At 30.4% G+C, this 12,448-nt stretch overlaps 1 protein-coding gene across 1 annotated transcript in view; it reads right to left on the bottom strand.

The window, feature by feature from the left end:
- The window catches only part of PCDH15 (protocadherin related 15), a gene marked incomplete in the record, with an annotated part of 701,567 nt that overhangs the window by 334,235 nt on the left and 354,884 nt on the right, over window positions 1-12,448 (bottom strand). Inside the window, 1 exon segment of the mRNA XM_036222126.1 lies at window positions 6,409-6,579. Coding sequence (XP_036078019.1) covers window positions 6,409-6,579 — 171 coding nt within the window.

Below are 12,448 nucleotides of genomic sequence, written 5' to 3'. Positions count from 1 at the left end.
AACCAGCATTATAAGAAAATGTTAGAGGTGTTTTAAGAAGAAGAACAAAAAAGATAAATAAAACAATAATAAAATGGCAATAACTACATACCAATTAACAATTACTTTAAATGTAAATGGATTAAATGTTCCAAACAAAAGATATAGGGTTGGCTGAATAGTTAAGAATACATGACCCTTGCATATGTTACCTACTACAGACTCACTTCAGGTTGAAAGATACACACAAACTGAAAGTAGGAATGGAAAATATATTTTATGAAAATGGAAACAAACAAAAAAACTGGGGTGGTCATACTTATATGAAACAAGAGACTTTAAAACAAAGACTATAACAAGAGACAAAGAAGAGCCCAGTAATCCTACTTCTGGGTATTTATCCAAAGAAACCCAAAACACTACTTCAAAGGGACATGTGCATCCATATGTTCATTGCAAAGTTATGGAGGCAACCTGGGTGTCCATCAGTGAATGACTGGATAAAGAAGAAATGTTATATATATACAATGAAATATTACTTAGCCATAGAAAAGAATGAAGTGTTGCCTTTGGCGACAACATGGATGGATCTAGAGGGTATTGTGCTGAGTGGAGGAAGTCAGACAGAGAAAGACAAATGTCAGATGATTTCACTTATATATACACAGTATTTTGATGGTTGCTGGATTGGGGGGTGGAGGGAGAGGTAAAGGAAAGGGATAGTACAAATTAGTAGTTACAAAATAGTTATGGGATGTAGGGTATACTATGTGGAATATACTTAGTATTGCTGTAATAACTGTGTATGGTGTCAGATGAGTGCTGGATTTATCAGGGTGATCACTTCATAAGTTATATAATGTCCAATCTTTGTGTTATACACTTGAAACTAGTATCATATTGTATGTTGAATATAATTTAAAAAATAGAAATATAATTTTTTAAAATTATGAGCAATTTGAGGGTTGCTAATTGTTTCCTTCTTCATTTTCCTGGACCAAAAAAGAACTTTATAGAACACAGTTTGAAAATAATAGGGTTAAAGCCTGAGGGAGGATATAATTTAATATATAGAACATTATGGAAAGGAAAATAAGACATTATAAATAATGTGCTAGGACAACAATATAAACTAGGACTCTATAGCAACTGAGAAGCATGCTTATTTCATCTAGACTAACTATTAGACTCCTATCTGAATGTTACCCTTGACTAGACAATGACCAAGTATGGTAGTGCTTGCTATTCTATTCTTATTTGAAAATATTAAAAGCATATATATATATAAATATACTTAAAATATATAAAATGTCTAACATTTGGATAATATATATTTACAAATGTATTCTATTATATAAATAATAATAAAATAAATTATTTTATTATTTACATTTATCATTTATTATTCACTACATGTAAATATATACACTCTTTACATATCCACATTTATAAAAGATACACTTTCATTGTGATTGAGAAATTAGGGATCATGCTTATTCATATTTATATTCAGTATCTTGTACACGACATGCATTTCTTGACATTTTAATTAATGATTTAATTTGACATATATTGAACAATTACTATGTGATATGAGTGGGTTACTTATTAGGATATAATAACAAATAGAAAATTAAAGAACTCAGTCTAATGAAAGAGAAACAAGTAAGCAACTATAACATGATGAGGAGTTCAGTGTATATAGAAGGAATATATATGGACACAGATAAACCGTTAATTTTGAGGACCTATCATTTCTGATTATCCGGGATAAACCCTGAATAACAAATAATCTTAATATATGAAACAAAATGAAGAGAAAGGATGCTAATTCTGAGAACTCCAGGTGCATGTTTTGAAACAAGTTGCATCATGCAAGTTAGAAGAGATGAGACTGTAAAGCAGTCTGATGTAAAAGTACTTAGACTAATATGCTAAAATATTTGGAATTTATTTGATATATGATGGAAAAAATATGAAGCTTTTTATTTTAAACAGTAAGAGATCATATCAGAATTGTGTGTGTATATATGTATACACACACATACATATATGTACAAATATACATATATACATATGTATGTGTATAAAATTTAAGAGGAGAAACCCACGGCCATCAAAGGAAGGAAAATCACCAGTAGTTTTATAAAAAACAAGAGAGGAGGGGTTATCAGGTTGCAACACATTTAATGAGTATGAGCCAAAAGCAAATTATGTTGTACATCACTGCAAATCATTACCACTCTTGTAATAACTGAGAAAGCTTCCCTGGAAGGAGAGAGCACCATAAATAAAGCAGAGAAACTGTTTTTGATAGTTACATGACAACTAGAGTTCTTTATGACAAAGATTGCACTGGAGGTTTTTGTGACTAAACAGACCTGATAGTCAACCCAAGTCTTTAAATAAGGGAAGAACTATCAGAGTGTGGATTCTAGCTACTAAATGATATGTCTCGCAAGCAACTAATGTTGAAATACTGAAAATTACATAGCACAATAAAAATGTATGGTCTAAACAGTAAACACATAGACAATATGTCAAAAATATTATATTAATACTCTGGTGTTTCTATTCGGGGACAAATTACTCAGCAAAAAATACAGCCAAGCATCTGACAAAACAACCAATCAATGAAACAGTATATACCTGTTCGATTCTGAAAAAAAAAAAAAATGTGTAATGATTTACCGTATCTTTGAGCTTCAATAGAAGATGGAGAAAATAGAGCCATGGATTCTATATTCTCCAATTCTACAGAATTTTCACATAATACAAGAAAAATTCAATTACATAGACATGATAACAAATTTAAGAGACTCAGAAAGTGAGAATAAATAAAAGCAATATATTGGAAGGATTTTATCTCACCCAAGTTGTCAAGTCTCCTCAATTAGCAAAGAGTATGAAATCCATTAGGACCCATTAGATAATCATCAAATTAATAAACAAATAATTAGACCAGGACTACAAATTGCATTAGTACTCCCAAGATACCAGATATTTATATTTATATATCCAATATAATATTAATCTTAGTGTTTGTGAAGACATTTAATAAATATCTCAACATATTATTTGTATTTCAGTAGATAGATTTTTATTTTTACTATATCCTGGTTTATGAATTAAACACTGTACTATATTACCTTTAAAGTTTTTTTCTGAGTTGATAAATTCTACACACATTATAGTGAAATTAAGAACAGTTTCTCAAGTCAAAAATACCACTGAGGTAATTGGTGGAAAATTTCACATCAGAAGGTGAGCAGGTGTCAAAACTTTAAAACTTAAAGATTTAGCTCAGGAAAGAATCAGCCAGTATGTAATTAGAGTCATCATGTCCTGGTTAGCTGACATAAATGGTTAGTTCTCTTGCTCTAAATATCATAATCTTGCTTTTTGGAATTTCTAGAAATTATAACAAAATATGTAAAGGAAAATAGAAGAAAAGAAAAAGGACAGAGATAAACATAGCAAGTTGAATGTAAAACTCAAAAACTACATTCAGTTCTTAAACCCTAGTAACCCAGAGGGAATCTACAATAGCATGCAGAAGAGCACATAGAAACCTGATGTCAGTACTATGACTCGATTTTATTTTCTAAAGATTGCCAGAATAAAATTTTCTCCCCCATATATTCTTCATACAATGTGACTTGGACATTCCTCCCATCAGGGGACGGTATATACTTCTACTCCTTAAATAGGGCGAGGTTTGACCATGGCTGAAGTAACACTGCAATTATAAGACTAATTCATAAAAGTTCTGCTTAATTCTCTTGGGCAGGTTTTTCTTGGAACTCAGTGCCTTGCTATGAGGAAACCCAAAGAGCCTAGGAGGGTCTCACATAGAATAGAAATGAATCCTTTGGCTCACAGCCCTAGCTAAGCTTGGGCAAACAGCCAGCATCAACTTGCTAAGATAGCCACACAGAAAGTGGTACCCAGTCCTCAATCAAGGTGCCCTAGTTGATGCTGCATGGAACAGGAATGAGCTGTTCCCTCAAGTCTGCCAAAGTCGTGGCTTTATGAGTAGATTTAAAATTTGTAGTTTGAAGCCATTAAGTTTTGGTGGTTTGTTATGCAGCACTGGATAATCAGAACAAGTGTGTAATTTTGCAACTAAACATATTTAAGTTTTTTTCTACATGGCTATATATATATATATACACACACACACACATACACACACACACGTATATATATATATACATGTGTGTATGTATATATATATATATACATATATATATATAGTTTCATCATTCTGGAATATATATCATAACATTTAATTCAAGATGCATGATTTTAAGAGAAAACACTTTTTACATGTTAGTTATAAGGCTATGAGAAATTACTTAAACTCTAAATCTCAGAAATCTCATTAATAATTTACCATAATAGTTATGGTAAATAGATTTTAGTTAATATTTTTGTAGAATTTAGCACAAATCATGACAACCTGAATACTCTATATAACCATTAGTTATGTTATCATTTATATTTTTATCCCAAATCTGGCATATGACCTTGTCTCTAGCATGAAACTACATAGCTATGAGAGAGATGCTTAGTGTATAACCTGGAGAGAGAGAAAAGAATGCCCAAAGATCCTTAATAAAGTCAATCCACTCTGCTTCTCAAGAGGCAACCTCTGTCTTCCTTTACTTCTCTCAATACCTCAAGTACTGTTAAATAGTCATCAAACTGATTTATTGATTTTAGTCATTATTATATGTTTGCCCTTCACTTGGGATCTAACTGGTATACAAGTTATACAAATTAACTCAGAAAAATAAATTAATACTAAAAATATTTTTCTCATAAGAAAAGTTTAATGTTCACCATCATTAATAGTCTTCTTATTGGTAATCAACAAAATAATATCATGACATAACTTTATGTAATCTACATCTATTTATCCAGATGAGTTCTACATTAGTGTTTTTGCTGTAAAATCACTCCATTTAGCTGAACATTTATATTTTCATTATTCAATGCATATCATAACATTTAATTTTTTTCTCTAGCTTTTCTCATTCATATAAGCTAACTAGACCAGTCATCATGTATGACAGTAGACAAAAAACTGATTCTCAATCATTTAAGTTCTGTGAGTGAAGCCATGAAGTCTATAGATAAAACATTGGATAAAACTCTGAAGCAAACAGAAAGCAGTATAATTTATGTTTAGAAGAAATTTATGTTTAATTATTAAAATCTCAAATCAGAGAGGATCTCTAAAATCTGTTCTTACATATTTGAGAATAAAAATCAAATACCTTTCAACAAATTCTGACATAAGCCATCTACTAACATAAAGCTGCATGCTTTCTAGAGGAACAACAAAGCCACTAGTCAAACAGCTGAATTCTAGGAATTTAACCTCTCTCTCTCTCTCTCTCTTTCTCTCTCTCTCTCTCTCTCTCTCTCTCTATATATATATATATATATCTGTATATATATATATATATATATACACACACACATATATATATAAATTCTCTTTTAGAGAAGTCATACTCCTAGGTTAATATATTATTTTTTTGTTTAGAAGTAAAATATATATGTGTATATATGTGTGTATATATGTGTGTTTCTAATAATATTATTATATATATTTTACTTCTAAACAAAAAGTTAATATGTTAACCTAGGAATATGACTTCTCTAAAAGAGAATTTATATTTATCATCTACCTATAGATCTATCTTTCTATCATCTACATATACATACATACTTCTAAATCAGAAATTAATATATTAACCTAAGAAGGATATCTATTTGCCTTATAATTTTATTCATGGGTGAAACTGTTTATCATTCAGAGAGGTCCAAGATGTGAATTCCAAGCTGACAACAATTTATAACTTTGTTAGAATTTTAAAAATCAGATGCAGAATCAGGTATAGAAAACATATATCCACGTCTCATGTTTTTGCCTCTTTAAAATACATCTGTAAGGGATAAATATTTGCATCCACTAGCTCCCACCTCTAAACAGCCAAGCATAATCTCTAGTTACATTTCAAAACTTTAAGAGGCTGAATTAAAAGAAATTCTGTTGACCTGTATGCCTTTTATTTAGGACTGCATGTTTAAGAAAATGCTAGAATTTATTTCGTGGAGTTTCCTAGAATATATTGGGAACTCAACTCTGTTATGATTTATGGGTAGAAAAAATAAATAATTTGTGTAAAATGAGTTGTTGCTTCATGATATACTTTCTCCTTTGTATATGATATAATTATTCAATGTGACCCAAAATTTGCCCGTGTTATACAAAATTGGGTTTGGACATAAATATTTTTCAACACCCATATAGTGAAGTTTGATATTCTCATCTAGTATGTCTATAAAATACTTGAACAGAATCTCACTGGGGTTAAAGAGGTGTAAGTGAAGGAAAAAAGATGAGAGCATATTTACCGGAGTTCTCAACTCAGGTATGGCAGCTTGATAGGTGAGTGGGCGACAATCACGAGTGTTTGGCACGAGGACACAAGGAAGAAACATTGGACCCAAGTCATCTCCATCCAGAACATCCACTGTAAGTGTGGTAGTTGTGGTTCGCCGTTCATTCAGATTTTGTGCACGGTCCTGTGAGAGAAGGAAAAATAAAACAAAACAAATAAACAAAACAACAAGATGAACTTAACGTTCCCTTTTCTTTGACTAAACTCTAGACAAATTTTTTCCTGGATGTAGGCAACTGACCTCTTTTTTCTTAAAGCATTTACTTTAGAAAACTTGAAATTGTAAAATTTTCTTTGCCCATTTGAGATGTCAATTTTCTCCCACCTCAATTTTTCTTATTAAAGAATAGTTGATATATGGTATTATATTAGTTCAATGTTCAACATAATGACTCCACATGTACATACCTTATAATCACAATAAGTCTAGTAATCATCTGTCACAGTATAGTTATTATGATATTATTATAGAAGTGCCTCAAAAATTAAAACTAGAACTACTACACAAACCAGCAGTTCCACTTCTAGGTATTTATCCAAAGAAAATGAAAACACTTATTTGAAAATATATATGCACCCACATATTCATCGCAGTTCAAACTTTTGCCAGTTTTACAACCCAGGACTCTTTCTCAAGAACCTGGAAGTCGTTCCTTTGAATCATAATCATCCAGGAAGATAGAGCTCCTATTTCTCAGCTGATATGAGATGGTAGCAGCCTAAGTTCCATAGGAAACCTCCTCCAAATTGTGAAACTATCTCTCATCATAAAGATACAAGAAAATTGACTTTTCCTTTGAAAGGGCCAATTAGCATACAAGATGGTCCTTGATTCTTCCACCACTCTTTCAACCCATACTGTTTTTTTATGTGCTTCAAGCAATTTAAGTTAATTAGTTAAATTTTGGTTATTAAGAAAAAATACCTCAGAAAAGAAAAATGAAGAGCAGGATACAGAAAAGGAAAAAAATAGAAAACCCATAAGGTCTGCCGTGTTCCTATTAGAGAAATGTTTTTGTATGCCTCACACAAGTTTGTCTATTATAAAGTGGTTTGATAGCATTACTTGTCTCCATGTAGTCAGCTGACATCACTAAAATAATCTAGTTTTCTAAATGAGTTTCTAAATGAGAATTCTTTTATTTTGTTTCTTCATTTTTTGGGATTCTATAAAGCTATAATTGATGAAATGAGTGTCCTTTTAGCAGTAGGGGAAATTATGTTTCAACTTTTTCTTTTTTTCACTAGGTAATATATTGCCAAGAGAACAGTGTTTTTTTGTTTGTTTTGTTTTGTTCTTTGTTTTTCATTTTTATTGAGATATAACTGACATATGACATTGTACAAACTTAAGGTATATAGCATATTGATTTGACTTATATATATTGTGAAATGATTACCACAATAAGTTTCATTAATATACATTATTTCATATAGATATCCCCCCCCCCAAAGTTTTTTCCTTGTGATGGGAAATCCCACTCCAGCTTTAACAACTCTCCAGCCCTTCTATTCAGTTGAGTTCAGTTCTGACTGCATTTTGGCCTCCTTCCTGTTGTAATATCTTTGGATAAAGTGATCTTTACTCATTTAACTTTGTCAAGTGCAATTTTTGCTTTCATAATACATTGTTATTAGCCAAAACCCATACTTCATTAAGCTTTTTCTAGTTTGTATCTGATGTCTATTTTCTATTCCAGGATCCCTCTCCAGGATGGATTCTATTTTACACTTAGTCATCATGTCTTGTTAGGCTCCTTTTGACTCTCACAACTTAGACTTCCTTTGTTTTTAACTACCATGACAATTTTGAGTACTGATCAAGTATTTTGTAGAATGTCCCTCAATAGAGGCTTTGTATGATATTTTTTCAATACTGGACTGGGATTATGCAATTTGGGGTTGGTGGAGAAGACCATGGAGATAAAGTATCATTTTATCACAGCATATCAAAAGTATATATTATTAATATGACTATATTTTATGTCAGCCTTGATCACCTGGCTGAGGTTGTGTCCATTAGATTTCTCCACTGCAAAATTACTCTTTCTTTACCCTTTCTCCATTTCTTTGGAAACAAATCGCTATGATCAGCCCACACTAAGAAATGAGAATGATTTCATTAGAAATTTATAGATTTTATTTATTTAAAGAGTGTTTGTTATGAGGACACAAGGAAGAAACACGTATCCATTCATCTCCATCCAGAACATTTACTATAAAAGTGTAAGTGGCACTTTGTTATTCATTACGGTAGAATCTAGAAATATTTTTACTTTCATAGTATCATTATCTTAAAGAATTATTATATTTTTATTTTTCTTTAAAATTCTATTCTGTACATCTCTGCTCCAAAGACTAATTACTCTTATATGCATGCTTACAGCAGCACTAGGCACAACAGCTAAAAATTGGGCACAGTTAAAATATCTATCAATAAATGAATGGATAGACAAATTTTAGTGTGTGTGTAATATATACACAATAATAGCCACAGAAAGAAATGAAGTATTGACATCATCAGCTTGTTCTCTATATCTATAGGTCTTTTTTTTTTTTTTTGCATTTTCATTTGTTTTGTTTTTTTCAGAGTCCACTTATTAGTGAAATAATATAGTATTTCTCTTTGAATTATTCTACTTAGCATAATTACTCTCTAGGTCCATCCATGTTATCTCAAATGAAAAAAGAATCCATAACTTGTTATTGTTGAGTAATATTACATTGCACGTATGTGTAAAATCACATCTTTATCCATTAATCTATCGATGAACACCCAGGTTACTTCTATACCTTGGCTATTGTAAGGAATGTGCAATGAACATAGGGGTATACATATCTTTTTAATTAATTTTCTTTTCTTCAGATAAATACCCAGAAATGGTATTGCCGCATTATATGGAAGCTCTGTTTTTCATTTTTTGAGGAATCGTTATACTGTTTTTCATGTCAGCACCAATTTACAATCCCACCATGAGTGTATGAGGGTACTTTTTTCTGTACATGTTAGAAAGCACTTGTTATTTATTGACTTAATAACGATAACTATTCTGACTGGTGGGAAGTGATATCTCACTGTGGTTTAGATAGGCATTTCCCTGATGATTAATGAGCATCTTTTCATATTTCTATTGATCATCTGTATGTCCTTCTTGGAGAGATGTCTTTTCAGGTTTTTTGGGGAGGTTGAGTTGTATGATTTCCTTATATAGTTTGAATATTAACCACTTAACAGATGTATGGTTTGCAAATATCTTCTCCCATTCAGTAGGTTGTCTTTTCATTTTGTTGATTTTTCCTTTACTCGGCAAAATATTTTTAGTTTGATGTAGTCCCATTTTTTTTAAAATTATACTTTAAGTATATGAGCCATAAGTACATATAGAAAAAATAATTTAACATACATTTATGGGTTTATTTTAAATTTTAAAAAACACAAATGGTTCATCAAAACTACCATTTCATTTTTAAAATTGTTTTAAACTACCTTTTTAAAATTATGGTTGCTTATGATTAATTTTAAAACACTGAATCAATTTAATTTTAAGAAAAAATATTAAATAAGTAAAATTTTATATGATCTTAGATGACAAAACGATTTTAACAACCCAGAAGCAGTATCTTCACATGTGCATGCTACTCAGCCTTACACCTTACATATCAGTGTTTTCTATCCTAATTCTTTCATTCAATCTATCAGCAACAAATCTCTCACTATCTTTTGCTGTTTGGGTCATGTCACTGTTTCATAAAATGATTCCAGGTGTATAATAGAGAGTGTACATTTACCAACATAATGTAGGCTTTTATCTCATACTAGGAAAATATATCACTTACAAAATGTTGATCTATAGAATGTGAATTTTTAAGTTGGAAAAAAAAACAAGGAGAAGGAAAAATAATTTTCCCTCTACCTAAGTTCTTAGCTGAGAATCCCCATTATTAAAAGACAGATTAACAATAGAAAACCAACCAGAGATTTAATAACATGTATACCTCCTATATACACGGTAGATGCCCAGGAAAACTGGATAACTCCTTGAAATGGACCTAATCACCGCCTGAAACTCCATTTTCAGTTAAAGATAAAAAGGAGAAGATGTTTGGAGGGAGAGAGCTCGGTTTTCAGGTGAAACCTAGTAAATGAGAGTATGGTTGTTATTCAAAATTTAAGTCCCTATTTTTCCATTGATGAGTTTCTACAGATTTTGTCATTCTTCTATTTCAAATACAGACAGAGAGACACCTTTACAAATGAAGCTTTCCCTTATAATTGTAAATCGATCTTACAAAAGGGTAACTTTTAATTGGTTTTCAAAACTTCCCTTCTGTCTGCTGTTTTTGTTTTTTGATAATCAGTCTGAAATAATACTTATGCCAAAGAGACATATTTTGGAGTGACGAAGTCTGCTCATCTTCTCTATTAGTAGCAGAGGTATAGCAATGAAAACTACCAACAAGGTTTCTATATACGTAGAGATTCCCCCAACTTGTCAACAAAATGATTACATAAAGAGAGATATGAAAATAGGTCTCATGTGCACTCCTAATTTGAAAGCCCATGGAAGATATTGTTAATCCGTGATGCTTTTCTCCTAGTTCAAACCAAATCCAATTTTAAACATTTAAAAATTGTCTAAAGCGAAGTCCCTGGCAACCGAAAGAAAAAACAAAATGAAAAGAACCTTTTGCTCTTTCTAGTAAAATGCTACCACTCAAGACTGTTCTGGTCCAAAGAAATAACATTATAAATTAAGAGTGGTATAAATAAAACATTATTATTTGCATAAATATTTTATGTGATTTCATTAGTTTACATTTTTGTCTATTTCTATATGAAAATCTAAACCATATTAAAAACTACCAAAAAATTCCTTCCCTCTTCTCTCCATTTTATTTCATTTGCCTTTTCTTTCCTATTTAAAATGAAAAGATAATGTTTTAAAAATCTGAACACCTAAAGATATTTTATTAATTCAGGAAATTTGACTGACAAGCAAGAATATATCTCTTTTTAAAGTTATCCAAGTTTGTTTAATTTGTGTTTTCTCAATGTACATTATTATTTCAGATATCATTTATACATTTGCTAATGTTAAATATTTAATTACATGAAAACTTTACTTAGCTTCCATAACAATTTTGAGTACAGTTGTGCAAAGAATTGTAGGTAATATAAGAAATAATCCAGCATTAAAAATGACATGCAGGAATTTAAAAGCATATACCTATGTTCAACACTTAGGAATAATTGAATAAATTGTGATGCATTCTAATTTCAGCATATTTTACAACATTAGAAAATATTTATAATTCTAAAAACTTTTAAAAACACCAACATTTATAATTTTCTTTCACATTCTATGCTGTATAATTTAAACTTACATAAAAATAATTTTTATAGACAAATTCAAATATTTCAACCTTTCACCCATTCCATTCTTTTTTTTTTCAATGATTAATGTATATCCTTCTATTTCATAATTTTATCTCTGACATGCCAGAAACTTATCACTCTCTCCCTAGTTATAAGTAGTCTAGCAAATTGAATACAAATTGTTCCAGACGTCTTTGTAAATACTTAAAATTAAAGAGTAATTTGGATTTTCATTAGCTTACATTTTTTTTAAAAATAGCTCATTTTAAATAGCACAATAAAAATTAGTTTTCAAGTACATTCCATAGCAATCTTTTTATAAATTTTATTAAAGATACTGTGTCAAACATGAGAAATTTTATCTTTTGTTTGCATTTTCGCTTACATAGAAAATTAAAAATATACATATTTCACTGTTTTGAGGCATTCTGAGAGCCCCCTCTTTTATAGATTTTACTTCTGATATCTACAAATTTTACTCAAGTCTCTTCCATTGGACAAAAGAAATAAACAAAAAAACTTAAGAATTTTTAATAAAAGTCTAGAAATTTGGCTTCAAAAATTAGATTTCTATCAATATCCACTCACACACATATACATATATCCATATACATCC

Source organism: Rousettus aegyptiacus, unplaced genomic scaffold, assembly GCF_014176215.1.
Source record: "Rousettus aegyptiacus isolate mRouAeg1 unplaced genomic scaffold, mRouAeg1.p scaffold_m13_p_6, whole genome shotgun sequence".
NCBI classification, from domain to species: Eukaryota; Metazoa; Chordata; class Mammalia; order Chiroptera; family Pteropodidae; genus Rousettus; species Rousettus aegyptiacus.
The sequence above is the reverse complement of the archived record's forward strand: the minus strand, read 5'-3'. Positions and strand labels throughout refer to the sequence as shown.